A 24,755-nucleotide genomic window follows, 5' to 3' on the forward strand; every position below is an offset into this window, starting at 1 on the left:
GAGTCGTAGCTGCATTTATGTGTAATTGCACTGCCCAAACGCAGAGAACTATCACAGACTTTTCAAATACCCATGTACGTGCAAACGTGGCCTGAGTCTCCTCAGGATCAGAACCCAGTGGGACATAACCTGATGCACCTCAGGTGGTGAATGTCAGGTCCCTGTGTCTGTCTGTCCCTGTGTGTCTCGCCTCACGTTTTCAATTATCCAATGGTCTTCTCCCTCTGTGTGCCCCTGTCGTTATGAGTTCCACCTGTGTCCTCCCTTTCCCTGTGTATTTAAACCCCTCTCCCTCTGTTGTCTTGGTCGACTCGTCGCTACCCTTTCCTTGTGTTCCCTGGACTTTTTCCATCAATAACCTCTGTCTTAATGGTTCCTTGGGAGTGAGCATTTGGGTCCGTCCTCACATGTCCTAACAGTGAAGAGTGTGAAAATCCTAATGAGATTCTAAAACCACCTCTCATTCATTCAGAAATGCCCTGAAGTCCTTGACCATAGAAGGGAGTGAAAACATGAACCAAGCATTGCTTTACCTCAGCTCTTACTTCACAAACTTCAACATGATAACTTCAGACAGTCTCTTACTACTGGAATAAGATACTCAGGAGGACCTACTGAGGCTGAGCTTCTTTCCTACATTATATGACACTAACATTTGCTTCCCTCCCAGTCTCTGCTCCCAGTCTGTCCTATCATTTTCTCTCCTTCAAATAGCAGAAAGTCTCCGCCTCTGAAAATGGTTATGCAGGTTTCTTTCTAAAGAAAAAGAAAAAATGGGAGCTTTTCTTTTCCACAGTCACCTGTTTGCTCGTGTGGGTTTATTGGGTTTTCTCTTTAAGAGTGCCCTGAAATTACTTTCTTGTATTCTGTGCTATATGAATAAGGTTGAAATCAATTAAACTCCTTCAATGTGTGTAACCCCTCCTTTCCAACATGGATTCAGACATAGACCTACTGATAAACGTTATACTCCGAATGAAGAGGAAAGGACAGCATCATCTGCAAAGCATTTTTACAATATGTCATTTAATGTTCATGTTTTATAAAGACAAAAGGAGAATTGTTGGTATCTTGGCCTCAAGCTGAGCAGAAATGAGCATTGAGATTTTGCGTGGTGCGTCTGTTCTCTGGCGGGCCTGAGGAGTTCAGAGCATCAGGACATGAGAGGTTGTGGGAAGTGTGGAGGAGAGGTCAAAGCTTTTCACTCAGGGAAAGGAAACAGAGTTCACAGACTCTCACGTACACTGCTCCACTCAGTCTTCTCAGTTCCTACTAATGTTTGAAACAAAGACCATGGGCCACATTTATTTATTTTTTTAATATCTCATCACATTCACATATTATATTGACTTTCAGGCGATTTATTGAATCACACCATGTCCTTATTTTGCAGTTAGGATGGGTTAACACTTATCTACAGTGTAGAGTGTGGAGAAGCCAGCAGCTTTGAGGACAGTCAGTGAATGATACTGAAAGACTGTATCTGAGTGACGTTTGAAAATGAATAATGAAGTTATTGCTATCACATGATGGAACTCTTGGAGATAATAAAAACAAATAAAAAAATACCCCACAAGGAAAGGACACAAGAGGACTCTAAAAAAAACAAAAAACACAAGTTGAAAAAAGGAGAAAACAGTAGATTCCAGAAAAACCTCAAATTCAAAAAAGTGAAACTTCATTTAAATATTACAAAACAAACCTGATTATTAAAGCTCAGAAAATTGAACAAATCTTTCTGTTTGCTGTGTAAATGTGAATCTTTTCTTAAACGAAAATGCAAAAATGATGTGCTTTCACTAGAAATGTTGTCAGGAAAATGGGGCCTGAGTCTGATGACACTTTGACTCTTATCTCTCACATGAAATGAGCACATTGACTTTTGAACCAGGTTAGAGTGAAAGTGGCTGCCAGACAAGTCTGTATCACATAAGCTTTTCTATTCAGCCACATTTTCACCACGTGTCAGAGGATTTAGAGAAAGTCCTCCATGTTCAGTTTGTACATCAATGATTCTACCAGCAGTTCAATTCCCATCTCATCTCAAACTATATTACACTGAACCAAAGCTTCTCAATAGTGAGCTGGAGTGGCTGAAACCAATATTTACTACTGAAGCGCTGTTGATTAAAGAACAGAAACAAACAAGAAAACAAAAAACAAAACCATACAAAGAGCAGCAGAAAGTCACAAAAACATCTAAGCTCAAAGAAAAACCATTAAAACACACGTGTGCAACTTCATCAGCTATTAAACCCTAACCCTAACCAACCTTCTCTTTTGATCTGAACCCACGAAGGACACCTGCACTTGCTGCATGTCTGGTGAAAAAATAGACCTGACAGGGGGAAATGATCTCACAGACCTCCAGAGAATCCTGCTGCACCTGCACATCTTTATCCCATCTTCACACCTTCTACAAATCATCTTCTGTTAGAGACATTTAGATTATGATTTATTTTTTTTTTTCTGGTAGCTTTTCTTAAACATTTTCTTTGACCCTGTTTTCAAATAGAAACGCAAGACTTTCCTAGCATTTTCAGTGTCTGTTTAAGGGAAAACGCACATTTTCTGAAACTCCTGCACATGGTCCCCCCGTCAGTAGCAACGAGTAGTTGTGCATATGTTAAGTATAAGGACAATAAGAACAATGTTTCCTCCGGAGTGTCATGACTGTCATGACTTGGTAGTTTTATAGTTGACAGTCGCTGTAATAACAATCCAAACTTGGTCGTCTGTCCACTAGAATGTCTTTGTACTCTCTTTCTTTAATGTTTAGAGCGGATTGTTCTCTGCAGCATGCGTGCGTAGTTTTATTACAAAAACAGCACCAACTAGTGGCCCGACATGAAACAACATTGTTTTCAGTGTTCCTGCCATTTTCGTACATAAAGACATCGTTCTCATAATATTGCCATGTAAATGTGAGACTTCTCTGTTTAACAGTGCTGAGGAAATCAGACCCAGTCACTCTGGATAGTGTCAGTCGTTGACAGGTGACTTGTGAGGAAAACAGCTGGAAAAGCCCTCAAACAGGTGGCCGACCTGATGTCTGCATCTGACTCATTAACTTCACCTCTTAACTTTTAGTCGTGTGCACGTTGTGCGGATAAAAGAGTTTGTTCTCCAGCTGGAGGAAGGACATGGCTGCCAGTGATTAGAACACTCTGCAGGAACAACCTGCTGATAAAACACACACACACACACACACACTAGAAGCATGTAAACACAGTATAACATGTGCACATAAGACACGCACCATTAAAGTTGTTTGTTTCCAGAGCAAAGAGGTATTTCTGACTTCATATCATCAACGTAATGTCTGTATCTAGGTCACGGAGTCTGATACGAAACACTATTTAGATATCATTAGTTACCAATTAGGTTAGAGAACAAAAAATGTTCCACATCTGAGAGTTACAATGAATATTTCATGATAATAATGACTGAATTCATTTTTTGTTTTTGTTGTTGTATTATCTAAGTTTCCTCCTTGGGCTTGTTGCCATAACTCCTTTTTTGAAGTCGATGAAAATAACAACAAGAGGCTGCGGAACCTCCACAACATCTCCACAAAGTGCTGTACATTTGGCCAAAAGAAGCACGAACTCCAAACACAGGTATATAAATGTATTTTTTGTCTAAAATAAAAGATGTAGGAAACTTCTCAGGCCCTGTTTACATGACAATGTTTTCAGTAAAAACACATTGGTTTTGAGATTTCCTTTCACAAGTTTTTGCGTTTACATGCAGCAGAAAATCTGAGAATAATGTAGTTAGCGTGTCGTCAGTTAATCCGGTAGTGACAGTCCGGACCAAGTTGATATGGAAGGCACTAAACAGCACGCTGGTTCTCTCGATTGGAAATTTGAGTACAGAACAACCCAAGACAGAGCAGTCGACTGACATAAAGTATTCTGCATAGTCTGCAGGAAGGAATTTTCTTTCCACTGAAGCATTTCCAGCTTAAAATCCCACATTAACGTGGATGGAGGGAAAAGGGCTTGAATACACCAGGCAACAGAAGCCACAGGTGAGACGCATCAACACTAATCAGACACACAGATGGAGGTTGAACAGAAAGGACGAGTGAACAGAGAAGCAGATGAGACAGGAGACTGAAAGACAAAACCGGAAGAGACAAACGTATAAGAGACGCAACTTGACGAAGACACAAGAGGGTCCCTTACAGTACCACCCCCATGTGTAATCAGATGTTAATGTGATACTATTTCACTGGTCCAGCCCACTGACAGTCACACTGGTTTGTACTCTTATGTGGCGCCTGAAATGAAATGTGTTTGGATACTTCTGCTGTAAACAGTTCAGAGAGTCCAGAGGAGCAGCTGGTGTACAAACCAATGATGGACTAAAGGACTTCAGCCACGTTTATTCAACATTTTAAATTGGAAACTGCTAACCTAAGTTGTGTTTTGGCACTCTGAAATGCTTTGGGATTGGCTCTCAGAGTGTAACGCTTTGGGGAAAAAAACATAAACATTTCCTAAATTTATGACATCATCTGCATACAAGGAGATACTGAGTGGACCTTTAGCATAAGGAAGAACAGATAAACTGCCAACAGCTTTACATCCCACTGTTATATTACAAAATCACAACTCCAGCTTGTGGCTTTGCATCCAAACTACAGTTTTCAATGTTTGTGCTTATCCTCTTCAAAACATCTGAACGTGGAAATATTACTGACGAAACAGTGCGGACATGATTCCGCTTCCAGTTGCTCAGATCATTCTCAAGCAGCTGATGTCACTGCTAGATCTGCATTTGTTCTGGCTGTACAGATACAGTATGTTCTCCCAAACACCAAAAACACATTTGAACTGAATATATGAGTGTAAGATTGTGTTTATCTCTCTGTGTTCTCGTAGAGGTAGTCCAGAGACCCATGATTACGGAGTTGGTAGTAAAAAGCTACTTGGATTAAATATGTTAATGTATGTGTTAATGCAAACACAAATATTTTCGAAAACAAAAACAATGCATTTTCACTTCAGACGGCCTCAAACATCAGTTGATGTCTTTGGGCGAACATGCAAACTCAGAAAAACACACAGAAAAACCTTATGCCCGAACTCAAACCGTGGTTTCCCTGCCCGTGAGTGCTGACCACTACTCCACTGTGCAAACCCAAAACATCTTTGTTCAATTCGGTCTGCAATTCTGCTGTTTGGACAAAATCCACAAAAAGGTCCCAGTGGTGAACAATGAACTTCCTGTCAGGGTGACGACATCATCGTGTGCTGCTTCCCATTGGCTGTCACCTCCTGAGCTAACTTCCTGTCAGCTCACATGGCTTCCTGGCAGTCTGCCAGCTCCCCTTCTCTCCCTCTTCCTCCCCTGTCCTGCAGACCCTTCTATGTGAGACAGGAAGTGAGGCGCAGTGGACACTGACCGCACCACAGGAAGTAAAAAGAGTGCTTGTGTGTGTGTGTGTGGGTGGGTGTGTGTGTGTGTGTAAGAAGTTAAAGCAGACCACAGTGTTGGTTTTAGGAGCGTTTTTAATGTGTACATGTCCAGCATGGCTTGTTAACACACTCAACTAGAGGTGAACACACAACACAAATGTATAAAATCTGAAATTTTCTAACTAACTAACCCCGCTAACAACCAATTAAAAAAGAGAGAGAGAGAGAAAAAATAAACACCGTATCTGGAATGTTATTAATGAAAGAGAATCAAGTTTGGAGAGAAAAATGCACACGCAGAAATGAAAGTCTGTTCCAGACGGGAGGAGTTAGAGAGTGAGATGCTCAGTCGATTCCTCCTCCGATGATTCAACATGTCGTCTCCATGTAGCTGCAGGAGAAATACAGTTCAGTGAGCAGAGCTCATCCGGTCGTCCGTCTCTGCTCAGTGGTTTCAGGAGGTGTGTGTGGATGTGGAGGAGGTTGTGAAGCTGCAGGGAGTCAGTGTGGAGCTGAGAACAACCTGCTGACTCCACCAGAGGAGCTCACTGGAGATCCTTAGCCGCGGAGAGCTCCAGACATCCTGACAGTTCCAGTGTGTGTGTGTGTGTGTGTGTGTGTGTGTGTGTGTGTGTGTGTGTGTGTGTGTGACTCAAAGACGGAGCAAGAGACAAAATGGGGGGCGAGGAGAAAAGGAGTGGGAGATGGCCATTGTTGTTATTACGACCCCCGGCTCAGAGGGGTTGGGCTGAGAGGGTGAGGATGGAGGGAGGTGGCGGTGGTGGTGGGGTGTTTAGTGAAAACAGGCCTCTCCTTTGGAGCTGCATCACATCAACTGCTGAGTCATCTAAACTGTGGTCTCCAGTGACTCTGCAGTCTGAAGACATTCAAGTCCAAACCATGATAAGCATGAGGAACTGCCTGTGATCGACGTCTCAGCATCCTGTCAGCTTCGTGTTTCACACCGGCGACCTCCTCCTGACATTTACTGACCATATTTACTGTATGTTCATGCTACAACAATTTCCCTATAGGATTAATAAAGTATTTCTTTTCTTTCCTATATTGTATTCCACTGAGGCGACAACGTGCAAGTGAAAATGCAAAACTTTAGTAGTGTTTTAAGTCCATTGGCACAACAATGGTGCTTGGAGTCACTAAAAACACAACTGTTTGAAAACGGTGCATTTTCACTTGAAAGGTGGTGTAAACACAGCCTGATTCCTCTAATAAACTCTCCACAGGTTACTCCAACATGAGTTAGCCGACACTTCACCCCTGTTTGAGTGTTCATGCTGCAGTTCTTCCTCATTCATGTTGAGATTAGCGGTTTAAACACATTTCAATACGGTTTAATGGACTCTGAGGACTTTAAGCTGTCTGTAATTGTGGCTTTAGGATTGTTTGTTGATGATGAGGAGTGAAGCCTCCTAATGCGGATATAATGAGGAGGCCCTCACTGCTCCTACAGCTGCTCTGATGGAGGCAGGTTGAGGTCAAGAAGAAGTCGGACGAGGTTAATAGTGTCGACACACCTGCTGTTATTTGATGAGATTGTTAGTGTGTGCTGGCTCACAGAGACTGCAGCTTCTGAAAGCCATGTTAGCTGCCTGGGCTCGGCTGAGGGACTTCCTTGTTTTGTGTCTGCCGGACACACACACGCACACACACACACACACACACACACACACACACACACACACACACACACACACACACACACACACACACACACACACACACACACACACACACACACACACACACACACACACACACACACACACACACACACACACACACACTCTCTCATCCCTCCGCTGTGTTGTTTTACAGCTGGCTGACTTTGTACAGTAATAATTAGTCCGTGTGGCGTGCGGCCTGGTGAGGACTCTCTCTGAGAAGTCTGTTTACACTTCCAGCTCAGGAGCTTTAAAGAGCTTCCAAATAAGGAGACGAAACAAGGCGGACCGACCGTCCGGCCCAGTGAGCACAACATGAAGAAGAAGGTCGAAACAGAAAGGAAACATTTATGCCGGCTCCAGAAGGAGGATTTAAAAACTCATGTCCACTGTCATCACACAAAGAAATACATAACCTTCTTCCAGCAAAGTCCACATTTCTCTGGAGTTATTGGAGTTTTGTCCAGTCATCATGCCTATAGAAGCTAAATGTTGACTCTCAGTGGCATTCAATTTTATGAGAAACCTATGGTTCTTGTTGTTTAACTATGTGCTGTCAGGCCCACATTTGCAACAGAACAGCCTGATCTACTAAGATTCTCCATGATTTGTGCTAAATCTAGATGCCCTAACAGATTATAAGATCTAAGAAGGGGTACCACAAGCTAAATGGTTTGCAAATAAAATCCACAATTAAGTCATGTTGGGCCAGCTGAGGGAATGTCTCACACCACAACGACGGCGTCTCTGCCGAAGGAGCCGATTTATATCTTCTTTAAAACATGTTTACAAACTGAAACAATCATAAAAAGGGCAAACATTTTCACACAAAACACAGTATTCTGCACCGTCTTTTTCACAGGCCCGACATTTAAGAATCATGGAGTCGAATGCACCCCCAGATCGACAGTGTGTCATTGAGGCCCTGTTTGCATGTGCATGTCCACCATGGACGTAGTAAATACTTCTTCTGCACACATGCAAGACTTTTATGAAACGATGCCTTCTCATCTGACGCATCGTCAGAGTCTTAAAACCTGCAACCCTGAAGTATATCGGCGCCTCTGTGGAACAAATCTGAGCCCAAAACCTGCTAATGGCTTCATAGCTCTCGCAAAAGGTCGGCTGATGTGGAATAATCCTTTTTAAACGTCGGCAGGCAAACACCAGGTTTTTGTGAATGTTAATAGAAACGGCTAAAAGGATATGAGTTGTAATAATCCTTCAAAGCGTTGATTCAACTTTGACTCAACCTTCAAATTCAACACTAATCTCCGTCAGAAGAAGTTAAAAGAGATACTTTTTCCTCCTTTGTACTGTCACGTCTCTCTTTCGGCCGCCTCCAGATGTCTGAGGGCGGGGGAGAGACGAGACGATGGAGAAGGAACGACCGCGACCGAGTCGTGAGTGCAGGGGCAGAGGTTGGGTTATCAGTGAGGGAAGGAGCGAGAGAGAAGGAGGAGCTTCCTGGTTTAAAAACAATAATAATAATGATTTTTTTTTTTAAAAACAAACGGTCAAACAAAATGAAGCAAAACAACATGAAGAGAAAAAAAAAAACTATGTGCAAACTTCTCTCATATAAATAGACTACAGTCACCGCATTGTCGAGCACCATGGGAGACAGGATGAGGTTAGGGTGCGTGTGTGTGTGTGTGTGTGTGTGTGTGTGTGTGTGTGTGTGTGTGTGTGTGTGTGTGTGTGTGTGTGCAGTATCTGCTTGGATCTACTATCATTAATAGCTGCAGGAGCCTGGGGGGGGGGATTAAAGGAAGATGGGCGGGGCGTCTAAGGTCCAGTTCAGAGTTCAGTGTCTCCAGGTCGGGGCGGGGGGGTCTCAGTGCCCTTGGTGTCGGTGGGTGGGGGTGGGGGGGCTCACACCCAATCCTGAAGCGAGCGCTTGCAGTGCACCAGCAGCCGCGGCGCCCCTTTACTCTGCAGCGTGTTGATGATGGCGTAGATGAGTCCCAGGATGCACAGCACCAGGACCAGCGGGATTGTCACCATCAGGATGTTCATGGTCCGCTCCTCACTGTCGTCCACTTTCAGCACCACGTCCACCTCGTTGGTTTCTTCCTCGCGGCCCTCACGCTGGTCTTCGTCCGCGTCTCCGTCGGAGCCTCTGCCCGTGTCTTTGTCCGTCCCGCCGCGGTCTGTCCTGTCTCTGCCCTTGTCCCCGTCGCCCCCTGCGTCCGGGTTGAACGGCGGCCGGTTGACGTCTGGGTATTTACGGCCCGAGTCCGTGTCCGTGTCTCTGTCGGGGTCCAGGTCCATGCTGCAGCCCATGAAGTCTCTCAGGATGGACTTGGGGTAGCCTGGCTCGCTCTTCATACGGTGGTTGTCGAACTTCCAGTACTTAGAGCCCTTGTAGAAGTACGTGTACGCTGGAATATGAAGAAAACAAACCGTAAGTCAACATGACATCACGACAGACTGATCAAAACAAGCTGAAGACCAGAAAACTGAAGAACTTCCTACCAATAGATTCATTTGACTTGACAACATTTTTAATAAGACAAGGCTAAAAAATATTTAAACCTCATAAAATATGATGTGTGTTCAGATACATGCTTCTCAGACCTTCAACGCATTAAAGTAGCAGGTCAAACTTGCTTCATGTGGTTGGTGCAGGTTACACTCACTGACATTCAAAATCTGTCGTCAAGTTTCTCACGTCTGAAAAAGACTTATTTGAGAAGTGCAGAAGAGAAGTGAGAAGATCTAATGTGAGATCCTGTGAGGATATACTGATAGTTAGCGTTCAGCTTACTGGTGCCACCCAAGCACGTGTGTAACTATTAAAACATCAAGCTGCTTCTTAGTTACCTTCAGCATTTTGTAACTGAGACAGAAGAATGCTGACGCTCTGAAGCATCACTCTCAAATCCAGCAGAGCACATATCCCATCAGTCATCAGCTGAGACCCCCCCCCACCCTCCCAACGAAGAGCCCGGCCACACCCACATCCTTTGTCTGAAAAGCTCTGAGCTCACCTCCGTCATCACTGAGGAAAGCCCCCTTGGGAGCGGAGGGGACAGATGACCCCCACACGCTGATCTGCTTGGGGTAGCCTCTGTCGGCGGAGCGCGACTGCTCGTTGAAGCGCCAGTACCTGCAGGGAGGGAGACGCTTTATCAATTGTCTGCCCCAGAGGAGAGGTGACTTCTCTCACAGTATATATATCATATATCAAATAGTTGTTCAAAAGCCAAACTATTTTATTTAGCAGGAGAACCTTTGATGTGTGATGATTCAGAGTAGTGTGATGACTGGTTTGGGATCAATACAAACATTTCAGTAGATGATGTTCATGTCTTTGTGCTTTGAGATTCGTTGTAAGAGAGAACAGTGCTCTTTCTCTTGCTCCTGCCTCAGCTGGGCTGTTTTGGCCATTTCTTCTTGATATCAGAGTCTTTGTGGTCAGTGGTTATGAAATAATGCTGCATAATGCTGCTTATTTCAAGAGTGGCAGCCCAAGGCTTCCTGTCTGCCTCAAACTTATTTGTGTGAATAACAAGACATTTTGCGAGGGGAGCTGAATGCTGAGCCACAAACCATAAAGCAGTGCTGCGGCGCAGCGTGACTCTCTGAAGCTAAATGATCCTGTTTAACTGTAAAAGTAACATTACCCTCAGCAGTAACATTACCCTCAGCAGGGCTTCGTCTGATTGGCCAAATATGTTGACATGCCAACTGTTAATGCAAAATGCATGGAAACCCAATTTATTGCAAAATGTATATTTCAAATGTTGATTTAACGATGACGATAAATATTTGACGTATTGTGCAGGAGAAATGAGGGACGTGAGGTGATGAAGAGGCCGCTGACAGGCACATTACCAGTCTCCTTGGAAGAAGTAAGTGTAGCCTGAAGGCTCCCACCAGATGGCCGTGTCTATCCGGTCGTAGGGGATATCTTGACCATAATCCACCAGCTCCAGCGGATACCCCGGCTCCAGGTTGGCCTCCCTGAAGAGCCAGAACCGGTTTCCTGACACCAAGAGAGGAGACGGGCCGCTTAATAATCCTTTTTTTTATATACATCTGGACATTCCCCATCCACCACTCCCACTCATAACCCTCTCACACTCTGGAAAATGTTCTCACACACACACACACACACACACACACACACACACACACACACACACACACACACACACACACACACACACACACACACACACACACACACACACACACACACACACACACACACAAACACACACACACACACACACACACACACACACACACACACACACACACACACACACACACACACACACACACTTTGTCGACAGGCTCAGAAATGCTTGTGCGCTCACATTTAATTTGCTGGCAATCTGGGATAAGAATAACCCTGAAAAGCAAAGCAGCATTTACACACACTTGTAAATTATAAGAATGCAATAATGATTTGTTGGCAAGCCATCAAGAAGCAGAGCTCAGGCGAGCACAACATCATCGACTGAGAAATTTGAGTTTGGCTTGTAATTATCCATTAGGGGCGGTTTGTCTCACGTCAGGAGAAAGCAGCTTTCTGGCTGAGGGGAAGGTTTTATGGTTTTTCACAGTGTCGGACAGGGGGACCATTACATCTCTTTTTTGGCTTCGATCCGCCTGCCCCCCCTCCACACCCACCCACTCCGTCATCCATCCATACATCCATACGCCCACCTGGGGCCCCTTTGTTATGTACACTCAGCATCTGGACACAGCTCTAGATTGGTGTTCCTCAGGGTTCCTGTGGTGCACAGACCTCATGTAAAGTCCTAGGATCTGCTCACAGCTTCTCCATGACATAATAGTGGACACCTGCTTCCTCCATAACTGCTTTCTCTAATCCACACAAGATTGTTGTTGTGTTTCCTCTTTGTCGTCAAACAACTTTATGACTAACTTGACGATGAAAGGAACTCTTTTTTTTTTTTTAGTCTGTAAACTCTGTTGATGGTTCTAATATTATTTTCCTCTTCAACACCACTCATAGCCCAGATATCTGACGTTAAGTACAAACTCTCCACCCATCCATCCAAACACAGGCACCCACAGCCATTCATCCATCTCTTCCTCCCCCCATCCACCTCCCTCCTTCCCTCCATTAGGCAGCCACACTGACTGGAGACTTTTCACGTGCTAATGTGGTGGACAAACTACTCTTTGACCCTCAAGCAGCTCGCCTCAACTCATTTTTGCCCTTCGAACGTCCAATAGTGGCTCCTCACACTGAAGAGGTCGATGAAACCTGCCACCACCCATCACCCCCACCACACAACCCATTAAGGTAAATGGACCTCGCTTAGAAGGAGCTTTTTAACCTTCACAGTTTTCAAGCGCATCACAAGCCAATGGCAACAAAGCAACTCCGTGAGGCGAGTTCTCGCCCATCAGCAGCAGCTCGAGCTTCAAATGTCTGGTCCAAGAAAGTTTTAGTGTCATGATAACAGTACAAATCTTGAGCCAAATAGATCTATGTAAGGAGGTTTGTTGAGCCTGTTTGAGTCGACTACCTCCGCATTCCCCAGCATGCAACAGCACAGAGCATAGCGCTCGCAGAAGACCTTCAGCATAGTGCTGCATTTGATGAAGAGCCTCGGCCACCTCAAAAAAAACAGGCGGCTTTGGCCCTTCCTGTAAAGGATTTCCATGTTCTTCTCCAAGTCCAGTTTATTGTCTATCCAGCATGTTGAAGATTGACGACGTAGATATGTGGCGTAAGTGAACGATTCTTCCCCATGAAGAAGAAGAATCAGGCGGTGTGCAGTGGCAGTATTAGGAGTGACAGAAGCCATTACTACTGATTGAGGCAAGGGGTTTACTGAGAGACTTTCTGGAAGAAAATGCAGCTTCGGCTCTCAAAGTCAAACCAAGAAGCACAAAAGAAGAAGTGGAAGAGGAGTTGGAAGTGCCACTGCCCCACAAGTGATGACTTCTTGAGCCACAGCACAACAGTAACACAGAGAAAATGCAGCGCTCGTGAACCTGATGTGATGGATTCATTTGAGTGAAAACGCTTAGACTCTGTCTTTGTGGAAACGGGGGGGGGGGAAATCCAACTTTTTTCTGAAGGGCTGCTACTGGTCATTGCACCACGGTCAACTAGTTGTTCACATGCTCAGTCGCAGAACAATGTTTCCTCCAGAGTGTCATGACTCTCAGTCCATATTCTCCTGGGACTTAGTAGTTTTATCGTTATATATAGTCACTGTAATAACAATACTACTTAGTTGTCTGTCCATATGGATGCCCATGTACTCCTATTGTTAATGTTTGGAGTGGATTGTTCTCTGCTGCATGTGTGGCCCTACACCCTTCATTGCTTTTATCATTTCTAAAACAGATATCATTGAACATTGATTTGGAAACGTCAAGATGCATCGTTTTTGCATGTTGTTTCAGTAAAGCTTCTTGTGTGAGCCTGAAGGTCTGGGTAGCAGTGAGAGCGAGCGTGGAGCCGCTGGCCTCACTCTCCTTCACCGTCTGCCGATGGCTCGTGGCCGAGTGTCACAGCGGGAGGTTTGGCCCTGACATCACTCACTTCACTATCAACCACACCCCACAGCCCCCTGAATCAGCTCCTCTTTTTTCATCCGTCAGCCGCTCCCTGTGACCGCCGCTGTAAATAATGATCTGCGCTAAAACAGATTTATGCTCGGCATGTAGAATACTTTCTGCACTTTGTGAAGGAGGTGGAGGTACGAACATGTTCAACATTATCTGTCAGAAACCGAGGGGGAAGAAAAATCTTCTCTTTACTGCTCTGATCTGACAGTATTTGTGAAGAAGAAACCACATGGTGGATTCATATACTTATGGCCCACATGCTCACAAAGCTGCAATATCTTATCTATAAAGATGAAAAGCGCATCTTTTCTTGCTAACAAAACTGGAATGCTGTGAAGCAGAGTGAATTATGATGGAAGCTGGATTAGAGCAGATACAGCATACAATCAATCCAGCTTTGATCATGAGTTCCATCTATGTGCTCCATCAATCACTGCTGTAGCACTGTCACAGAGGAATCTTTTAAAAGTGGGGAAATATTCTTCTCATGTTCACCTTTCATTTTCACATACAGACACGGACACAAACTTAGTTTTAAAGTATGTTGTAATCACTTTACTGGTACTGGGTGATTAACTCCAGTTTTGTGAACAACAATGGGAAGATTTACACGGCCGATGAGATATTTGAATATTGCTGCTTGTCCAGAGTGGTGATTGCCACTGACCAATCAGCAGACGGCGGCATTGTAGCTCATCCTTATGGAACTGTACCGATGTAACCCTCAACGGAGGAGTTTCCAAAAACAGTAACGGTTGAGTACGGTACTTTCTGTACTATCAACAACTTTTGGCATTGGAAACGCAGGAAAACCCGAAACGTACCGGCATATACTGCACAGTGGGATTGAGGCTATAAAGGCCAACTCCATCTCAAGAGTAAAATAACAGAATTACAAATGTGAAATTTGCAAATGTTGCATAAACTCATGCCATGGCTGTAGTAACAAGTAGTTGTGCACATGCTTAGTAGATGTACAATAACGTTTCCTCTCGAGTGTCGTGACTCCCAGTCCTCATTCTCCTGGGACTTGTCACCTGGCATGCACACTACATTGTTTTCATTGTTTCTGCCATTGCAGTGGAGATGGACATTGTTTTCCAAATGTTGCCGTGTAAATGCAAAAACTTTATGAATCAAAAAATGCAAAAATGATGCATTTTTACTTGGAACGCTGTGTAAACGGAGCCTTAGAAAACTAAATCCAGTTTAACATTCGTGCCAACACGAAGCCACTTTTCCTGCTGAAAAATATAGTGAATAGTCTCAAAAAACATGCCTTGTTGCCTTGTAATTGGGGCATTTGCAGCCTTCAGCATACATGTTTTTACAGCACTTGGACGCTAAAGCTATTTTGCTAACATTAACGTCACTGATCTCTCCGCTCTGGTCTCTCTCTTGTGTTATGTCCTGACTTATAGTAAATAACTTAATACCGAATGAATGGACCATAAACTGCAGGTAAACCATCCCAGGGGCCATAATGGACCGTCTGGTTGGCCGGTTCTGGCCTGTGTGTGGCTTTACTGTGCTCACGGGTATATACTGCTTACCTTTGAAGAAGACGAACCTGCCATCATGTCTCTCATAGGCAGCGTCGATGTCTCCAGGCAGGCCCCTCCAGAAGTGACCGATGGGCATGGGGTAGTTATCCAGAACCCGGTTTCGACGAACCCTCCAGAACCAACGGCCCTGAGGACACAGCATGGACAAGTACGTGTGTCAGTAGAATATGCACCACATGGGGGCTTATCTTCTAACTTGAAAACTTTAAAATCAAGTATCAGAGCGAGCTTCATGTGAGCTTCATCTAAACACATGTGAACTTAAATAAGACCAGAGAAAGATGAACTGATTTCAACTAGAACCTCCAGTAAGGTCACATAGCATTTGCAGGATAACTAGACCAGAACGTACAATACACTAACAATAGCAGTCTAATAATAGTCAGTGTCCGCTCTGCTGGTTTCATCAGGTCTTCTTATAGCTCTCTCTCTATCTATCTATCTATCTATCTCTCTCTCTCTCTCTCTCTCTCTCTCTCTCTGCTGGTCATGGCCAGCACAGAGATCATTCTTCGTAAAGAACTCTGTCTCCATGTCCGGTCAGCAGCACAGAACAGTTATAGGACATCAGCAGGGGCTTGTTCACCTCAATGACACTTTGATATCTGCTGTCGTGAACACACTGAGCACACACGTGGTGAGTCAGGAGCCTGGCACGTCCCGGATAATGTAACAGCAAAGTGCTGGGCGACGCTCCTTTTTGTCCTTCATGCAGGACGTGGCAGCAGACAGCTCGGAGCGGTGAGGAGGGGGATGGATCGCGAACACGGTTCTTTCACAAGCCTGTTATGACAGATCTTCACAATGACCAGATGAGGACTGAAGTGACACATCAGGCTCAGTCTCAGTGTGAGCGGCCTGGATATGACAGCAGCCTGATGGGCTTCTGCTGTGAGGAGCAGAGATACAGTAACTCCCCATATACTACACAGAGCGGCTTCACACTCCTGCCATTAGTTGTCGCATTTCATCACAGAAGCTAACAAGCTTTCAACACACGTATGAGGAGCCAAACATAACATCACAATATTTCTGTGTGTTATAGATACATCATTCCATACCCTTACAAATAACTGGAGCAACCAGCAGCTTACGCTCACAGTAGAGGGTCAACTGGCTCTATGTCTCAACGAGGGATGCAGGGATACCAATACCAATATCGGGTGTGACACTGCACAGAGTACTTCTACTTGTAAAAGCTCCCGACACAACCCAGCGAGTTTTACATGACGTCATCCGTCAGCAATATCAGCAGGGAGACAAGAGAGGAGGGAAGTCGGCGGTTTGGAGATTCTTTAGTGTTGATGAGAATGACATAATTAAGACGGACTGTAAATTATGTTTTGACAAAATATCAAGAGGAGGAGAAAGATAGTTTGTACAACAACCCTAACTGGCAACTTCATGACCAGCAACTTCATCCCCAGACATTTGGACCAGCAACGAGCCCGATGTTACTCAGTAGATCAGGAAGATTTTACTCCGAGCTGTGCTGCATATTACATGCTAAAGAGTTTCAGTGTACATGGGTTTACCCAAGATACTACGCAGTCTAAAAGACATGTATTAGCATAATTAGTACCTGTAGATTACCTTTCAGTGTTAATATGCGTGACTGTCTGGATCGAGTCCGAACAGAAGATTTAAAGAATCTAGAGACAATAAAGCAAAAGTCTCTACAGACCCCGAGTATTTTTGAAACACAACAAGACATTAAAACACTAAAGTGATGAAATACTTCGAAGAAACTGCCGCTACTGATCCAAAGTCCACTCTGCATTCGGTCTGCGAGCTATTTTAAGAGCTATTGGCAGGCTATGGATCAGGTAATTATGGCCAGAGATTATTGCTGTCCAGACTAGACGTCCAGGCTGTGATGACTGGATGAAACCCAGGAAGATGGACTTTCCTGGCCGGGCAGAAACCTGAGAGGACTGACCATGTGCAGCACTGCTCGATGTCACATACACCTTCAGTTGAAGACAAGTGTGTGTGTGGTGTGACAGGGGTCTGCTCTGCATGCAAACAACAGGAGCAGATAAAGAAGTACTCATACAGCTAAGACAGTTTAGACTGTATAAAAAAAATGTATCGAAATAAAAAGAAACCGGATTGTTGACTAAATCTTGCACACATCTCTAACCGCTTGAATGAGCACACGATCATTAATAGTAACTTCACGAGTGTTGGATTGTGTGATATGTTTATGTGATTGAACCCAGCTGTGAGCAGCATGATGACCAGTTCAGGCGGCTTTCTAATGCTCCACTGCTGCTTCAGCTCTGTTTGTGGCCAGTACCTGACCCTCCCTCCACCACCACCCCCCACCAGGCTTTTAACAGAGCTACATCTCATAAAGCAGCAGCAGCCCCGGCGCTTTACAATCCACAGGAACCTGAGTGAAAACAGACCATTTGTTGGCTTTATATGCTGAGTATTGTCAGGAAAACAACCACTACCAAGGCAGACGTTACCACAGAAACACAGACTTCTGTCACGGACCAAATGTTTTAACAATAACCGTTTACATGGGCAGAAATAATGTGAATTAAAGAAGGTTCACGTAAACACATATATCAGCGGGTTCTTCATGCCCAGGAGGGTCCATTCAAAAAAGGAATGAAGGAACACTCTGAAAGTTAGTATTGTTCTCTGCTGCATGTATGTGTGGTTTCATTGCAGAAACAACCAACAATGACAACTCATGGCCTGGCATGCTAACTACATTGTCTTTAGCGTGTCTGCCGTATTGCAGAAACAGACATCGTTGCCATGTTGTAGTGTTTTTCCCCTCGAGTGCATATGTCCAAATATTACAGCTCGTCTTTCTCTTGAAATCTGCTGAAAGTGAATCTTTGTCTGTCAGTGTTTCAGTGTAATGTTGTGATGTGGGGCATAACCACTGCTGCTCAGTCTGCACAATATTTGTAACCTATCCTGTGTATTTTCATGATTTTCCGATGCAACTTTGTTAATAATGCTGTATACGGCTCTAGTTTATTTGTAACTTTTAGACTTAGTGAGGTGGCCCTGTGGGCCGGACTGAGCCTCTGGAGGACTTTCAAGCTCTTACCTTGAACACGAACATCTCCCCTCGGAGCATGGCCACTGTGTCAAAGTTCCCTTCGCAGATGTTTGGTCCGTAGTGATCTGGTCTGTCTGTGGTCCTGGGGCGGTCAGGGTGCCGAGGAGGGGAGGGGGGAGGCCGGGGCTCTGGGCGGCGGGGGGTCACGGTGGGCAGAGCCTGGGTGGGGCTGCCGTCCAGTTGACCTGCAGGGAGAAACCAACAGAGTTACCCTGAGCAGATAACGAGAGAATCCGGGACATATATGCTCAGTATTTATAGCCGTTCTTCTGTTTTTTTCTCCAGCTGCCTGAACGTCTTCATCATAGCAGGAAAATGAAATATCAGAAGAAAAAAGCACAAGAATACTAAAAAATAACCAGGTATACCAGAATATCATCAACCCGGTTCCCAGGTAACCTGATTGTGATTAATCATAATTTTTAGGAATTGATCTCAATAGATGCTCAAAATAAATTACAAATCGCTTCTTCCAAAGTTAAGTTAAATGTATCAAACCACTACAACTAGATTTGGACATATTGGAGAAAAGAGACAATTTAATCCTGTTTTGGGAGCGTTTAGTAGATCCTTATTGTTGTTTTTCTACCGTTGAAAACAAAATCGATGTTTAAAACGACTTGCATGAGGATTCAGTCATCCTACCGTAGATCTGCTGAATGCCCCGCCGGTCGTCATCGGGCAGCTGGAAGTTCTCCGTCTCCATCCATTGGTAAAAAGGAGCCATGATGGCCAGAGGGTTGTTGGAGTGCTCCAACCCCAGAGCATGTCCCAACTCGTGGATTGCGACCAGGAAGAGGTCGTTCCCTGTGAGGACATGAGGCCTGTTAACAGTGTCAACATCACACCATCACTGTGGGTCCTTCAGCAAGACCTTTGATCTCCCCACCAGCTATTTGGCATCACTGTAATGTTTTGGTCAATCAGATGTGACAGCAAGGGTCTGCAGCCATTCTTAATAACAGGGGGGGGGGGGGGGGGGGGATTGTGAAGCAGTGCTGTGGATCATTTCCTCCTTCAAAACCTGTGCAGAGATACTCTTCCCCCCCACTGTCTCTGATTCAGAGTCACATGAGTGTCCTCATGCCTGCTAAGTTGCAGTGAACACATGAGGGAGATAGTGTGGACCAATGAGGAAGGAGCAAGCTGGGAGCAGATAAAGAGGCCTTTGTGAGGTGAAACTCAAGAGTAAACATCAAATATCGTGGCACAGTAACAAGTTCAGCCGGTGCATCCATTTCTTCTTCAGACTTCTACTAGTCAGAACCCATTTCAGTTTCTGAACCTTTGTTTGCTTGTTTCCCCATCTCACGCAGCATTCATCAGCAGAGGGGACTCCCACAGTGAAAGAAGAAGCTCCTCGACAACCAAACCTACTCTCCAAGTTTGCTCTGCGTTTTGCCAGAAGCTGACTCACATTAGTCACATCCAACCACAAAGGCTTCTGAGCTTTTGTTGCTTCCAGCCTGCAGCTGCTTCTCAGGAAGGTGTGTGGAGTTGTTTGGATGAAATGTAAAAGCTGTTTTTGTTGGTTTGGCTGCCTAGAGCCAAAAAAAAAAAAACTATCCACGCAGTGCATCACAAGCTGTGCACTTATTCCCCTAAACTCTGCTCAATGGAAGTGGAAGAAAACACCTGATGTGTAATGAATGACCAACACTGGTGTTGTGAAGCAGTGACTGGTAATATTTAACACAAAGTAAATGAATGGAGATCAGGGGTCCAAGCCAATGCTTGCAGAGGTGTGATCTTGACTTTGTGACTCTCACGATGTAGCCCAGGCGGAACAAGAATGGATACGTATATACTTAAAAGTCACTGATTCCACGGAAAAAATGCATCAGTATTGTTTCTTGAACCAGCTACTTTGTTTCACATCGTGGAAGGGCAGTGGGCGGAATAATGAACTCATATCAGGAAATACAGCTACTGTATATAATGCTACTGAAAATAAGCTACTGGCATTGGTGTTTATCTGAAACTATCTAATTGTGCAAGTTTTGTGTGCAGCATGTTCATCCACCTTGATTGGGATTAAGACCCCGTTTATCTGACAACATTTCAAGTGAATTGTTTTTGCGAAGCTCATTTCTATGGAAATGGCAGAAATGCAGAGAACGGTGTAGTAGTGGGTTGCGAGTTAGTACTGATGTTTGTTTTCTTTTTTAATGAATAAAACTACACACACACATACAAAGCATAGCTATATACGCTCTCAACAATAACAGTGGGAGTACACAGACATTCGTATGCACATACGACCATAGGACTATTATGACAGTGACTGTCAACCATAAAACTACCAAGTCCCAGGAGGATGTGGACCAGGAGTCATGACACTCTGGAGGAAACTTTGTTGTGATTGTCCAGCTACTGAGCATGCGCACAACTAGCAGTTACTACGGCCGTGGTGTGCACTGTGCAATAGCAGCGTTTTCGGTGTCTCCACAGAGCCGTTTCAATTAGATGTTTGTTAACCAGTGGTTCCTAAACTGAATTATCATACAACTGAATTTTTCCACGGCTCGGTAGGACAGTGTATGAAAAAGCCTTATCGATGCATGGAAAAAAAAAAAGGTCTGAAACATACTCCTGGAAGTGTGTCCACATCCCAAAGTTTTGCTTCCCGCTGTGTTTTGTTTGTGCAGTTCAGACGTGCGTGGACAATGAAGAGAGCGGATTGTAATTTGGGTTGTCCTTTACTTTTTAAGCAGTTTAAGAAGTGTGGTGCAACAAAGGGACCCAGTCTACAGATCTGCCCGAGTGGAACACACTCCCACTTGCTGAGGCATTCCAGCAGCCCTGTGATCTGCCCCGTAACACATCCCACACACGGCTGATCACACAGATACACAGACACAAAGCTGGGCCCACAGAGTGCATGCAGATAACAGGGCAGGAAAGCCCACTGTCGGTGGGGAAAGATCCCTCACTAATCAACAGGGTTAAAGAGTGGAAGCAGGAAGAGGGACTCAAGAGTGTTCGCTTCATTCTGCTGCTAATTAGCTTAGTGTGAGACCCTTGTTAAAGATGAGGAGTGGATAAATTATTAACATTAAACATTCGGGAATGAGCTGATTTTCTTTTTCAAATGTAACCATAATCCTCTGACACGAAGGATTATGTCAACTTCCTAAAAATCGGAGGACATTTTATGAACTCTATGGAGCCGCAGTTGAGGCAGAGGCCGTGTTGTGACCACAGGTTCACTTTGAACTTGTCCAAACGTAAGCAGAGCAGCGGAGGTCGACATTAGTGTTGAATGTAGAGTTACAGTCTGGGTTATGTGAGGAGGACAAACTCGGAAGCAGCTGCTTGCAATCTGTTTCATTGGTTCATTACCGTCTACAACCTGACATGACTGGAGTTACCATGGCGTTCACTTACACAAACCTCTCAATCATCCATTGGAAATCAAACAAACCCCCCTCTCTCAATAAGGTCAACACGCACCCACCGTCAGTCCTGTTTTCAAGTCCTGCAAACTTATCGGAGAAAGGTGCTCACTGCAGGTTATTATCAATCCTGCTTTTGCTTAATCCTTTCCAACTCTGACATTCCAACCGGGAAAAGTTAAGTCTTTACCTTGTATGTTCTGGTTCCCGATGGTCCACGGTTCGTCTGAGTCAAAATGTGTGTCTCCGCCCATCCCAGGTCCGGGGAAGTAGGCGTGAGCGAGGAAGCCCCCCTCCCCGTCAAAAGGGGAGCTGTCCCCATGGAAGCCCGAGGCAAAGAAGATCATGATGTCTGGCTCCTTTCGGCGTCCATATTTGATCTCCTGGTAGGGGATTTCATCGAAGGTCAACGGAGTGACCTTCTCCCACACTCTGAAGGCTCGTCGGATGGCCTCGTACGAGTTGTACTCTCCGATCTTGGGCGTGTAGTTTTGAATGCTTTGGAAACAGAGAAAGGAAAATAGAGAGAAATTGAAAAGCAAGCCAAGTATACTGAGAGTTTGGATTAAGAAAAAGCTAAACATAATAAAGCTGACTGAGACTTTGTGGGTCCGTGTTAAATGTTCTGATCTTGTGATACCTGTAAGTGAGGTGGTTCTTGTTCCATTTATGCCCAGTGAGGGCGTAGCGTTTCCGCCGCACGTTAGTTTTGATCTGGCCTCCGAACTTGTCGGGCACGCCGCAGCGGGGTCTCCTCATGGCGCTGGAGGAGTTGAAAGAAGTCAGGATGCATGCCAGTTAAAAAAAAAAAGAAGCCCCCAGGTGAAGAGATGAAAGAGAAGTCCTGCTTTGTGCTCTTGTCTGTGGACCGTTGTTCCATTTTAAGTCACCTCTGTGGTGTTCTGCTTAGGAGTTAGAGAGGAAGAAGGAAATAGTACCAATTCTTTTCATGTTCTCGGCCAAATCAACCTACAAGGCCTTAGGGCCTGTGGACACGATGTTTAAATGAAAACACAAAAGCGTTGGTGCATCTGAGTGTCATTTTTACAACAATTGTGTTTGGAGCCACTGAAAACACAACTTTTGAAGAAAAGCTTTTTGAAAACACCCAAAAATGTTTCATAACAAAAACAAACAACAGTGCCCAACATACTAATTACATTGTTTTCAGCATTTCCCTGTAAAAGGACACTGTATTCAAAAAGTTGCAGAGGGAACGTGAAACTTTTCTGAAACAAAAATGCAAAAATTAAACCCCAGTGATTGAAGGGACTGAGACATATTTCATTCAGCCGTGGAGTTTGTAAAGGTCAAATACTTTGCCATTTTTTTCATCTGCTGCAGTCCTCGGACTCCTCATGTTGGCCACTTTGGTCCAAAACAGAAAAGGATAAATCCCCACGACATCCATTTGACCCATTTTAGGCTGACTTAAAAAATACACATTTTGTTAATTTCTTCTCAAAGTTTTGGAGCCAAGAGAATAGCCAGGTGAAATGCCGTGCACGTTCCCCACCTGATGGTTTGAGGGTCCATCTGCCCGGTGACCTCCAGACTGTAGAACTTCTGCATGTCACTGATGGCGTTGGACAAGATCTGAGCTGATCGCATTGTGGACATCTGTCTGCTCGCCTGGGGCAGGTAACCGTACATCCTCAGCCATGACTGTGCACACAAGCAAAATAAAATTGTTACGTTATGTACTTGAACCAACCATCAGATTGATTCTAAGGAGCTTTGATACATCTGCATCTTCACACACATGCCAGAGAAAACCAAAGACGACAATTGAGAAGTGACTTACGACATGGTTATGGAAATAGGTGTTTGATGAGGACATGTGCAGTTTACGCACAGGAATGGACTGAGAAGAACATTTCAGTCACTCCTCTCAGTTTCACTCCTGTAATTTGAGGACGGACAGAAATCTGCCCTGAAACTCAGTTTGTGGGAAATACTCCGATTAATGAGGTGATCTTGAATGAGGATACACGATTTGTGCTCTATTCTCACTATTTGTTGATAACGACGAGGATGAACAGAGCGAATCCTCCTGTATCATACGGTACTGTGGGAGTGTGTGAGGGACTGGTTGGGGGAGTCAATGACAGAGTGGAAGCAGAAAACGTGATACTCGACCCAATCGCGGCTGACGCAGAGTCCATCCCACCTGTTATGTAGAAACTCGATAACACACACACACACACACACACACACACACACACACACACACACACACACACACACACACACACACACACACACGCTTTTGCATACTGGGGAGTCTGGGACACCAGATACTCCTACATATGGTGGTGAGGGGATTGACAAAAAAGGTGGGTGTGTGTGTGTGAGAGAGACTCTTGGTCACACCCAGATTTCACAATGCACACCAGTGCTTGATAAAGGAGTGTATTTACTCACCCACTCCTTTAGATCCAGGAAACAGATGATTCTGACTACTCAACTCAGTAAAATAGGTCCTGCACTCAAAGTACAAAGGTCACCGGTTCTCTCAGGTCTGTGGAAAGTAATTGTGCACCTGGGTTCATGTCCTACTACTTATTTAAAGCCGAATGACTAAAATAACTGGTAAAAATATAACGTTATGAGTTAAAATACCAGAATTCTTTGCACATTTACCAACAATCTCAACTGGGCAGAATTGTTTCTGTGACTCTTTGTCATGTGTGTTTTGTTTCTCGTCTTCCCATTAACACCATCAGCAGTTAATGATTAAGCCTCCCTCCCTTGTTTCTTCCATTCTTTGAACTTTTTTGTATCTGTCATGCAGGGAATGGACACACAATTTATCTTTACCAGGTTGTTGGTGTGTCCAAGTGAGTATCCAGGTCAAATACTAATACTAACCCACCTTTTTTGAATGCCCTAATTTGAAATTGTGCATTTAAAAGTACAAACTTTACATAAAAAATAAGTGGCTAAAAGTAAAACTCCGGGATGCATCAATGCCATTTTTACTCTTAAGAGTAAGAGTACTCACTTTTAGCTATTTAGACATACCGAGTACGGAT

At 44.5% G+C, this 24,755-nt stretch overlaps 1 protein-coding gene across 1 annotated transcript in view; it reads right to left on the minus strand.

The window, feature by feature from the left end:
• Positions 1 to 7,439: 7,439 nt before the first annotated feature.
• mmp15b (matrix metallopeptidase 15b) overlaps positions 7,440 to 24,755 on the minus strand; it is a 29,556-nt gene continuing 12,240 nt past the window's right edge. The window contains exons 2-10 of the mRNA XM_080495627.1: positions 23,237 to 23,385; positions 22,361 to 22,483; positions 21,911 to 22,218; positions 18,971 to 19,132; positions 18,314 to 18,510; positions 15,229 to 15,367; positions 10,949 to 11,099; positions 10,102 to 10,220; positions 7,440 to 9,492 (exon numbers count right to left, since the gene is read on the minus strand). Coding sequence (XP_080351753.1) covers positions 8,984 to 9,492; positions 10,102 to 10,220; positions 10,949 to 11,099; positions 15,229 to 15,367; positions 18,314 to 18,510; positions 18,971 to 19,132; positions 21,911 to 22,218; positions 22,361 to 22,483; positions 23,237 to 23,385 — 1,857 coding nt within the window. The 3' untranslated portion in view covers positions 7,440 to 8,983. The remainder of the gene's footprint in view (positions 9,493 to 10,101; positions 10,221 to 10,948; positions 11,100 to 15,228; positions 15,368 to 18,313; positions 18,511 to 18,970; positions 19,133 to 21,910; positions 22,219 to 22,360; positions 22,484 to 23,236; positions 23,386 to 24,755) is intronic.

This window comes from Blennius ocellaris (genome assembly GCF_963422515.1).
Source record: "Blennius ocellaris genome assembly, chromosome: 1".
In the NCBI taxonomy this organism is placed as follows: domain Eukaryota; kingdom Metazoa; phylum Chordata; class Actinopteri; order Blenniiformes; family Blenniidae; genus Blennius; species Blennius ocellaris.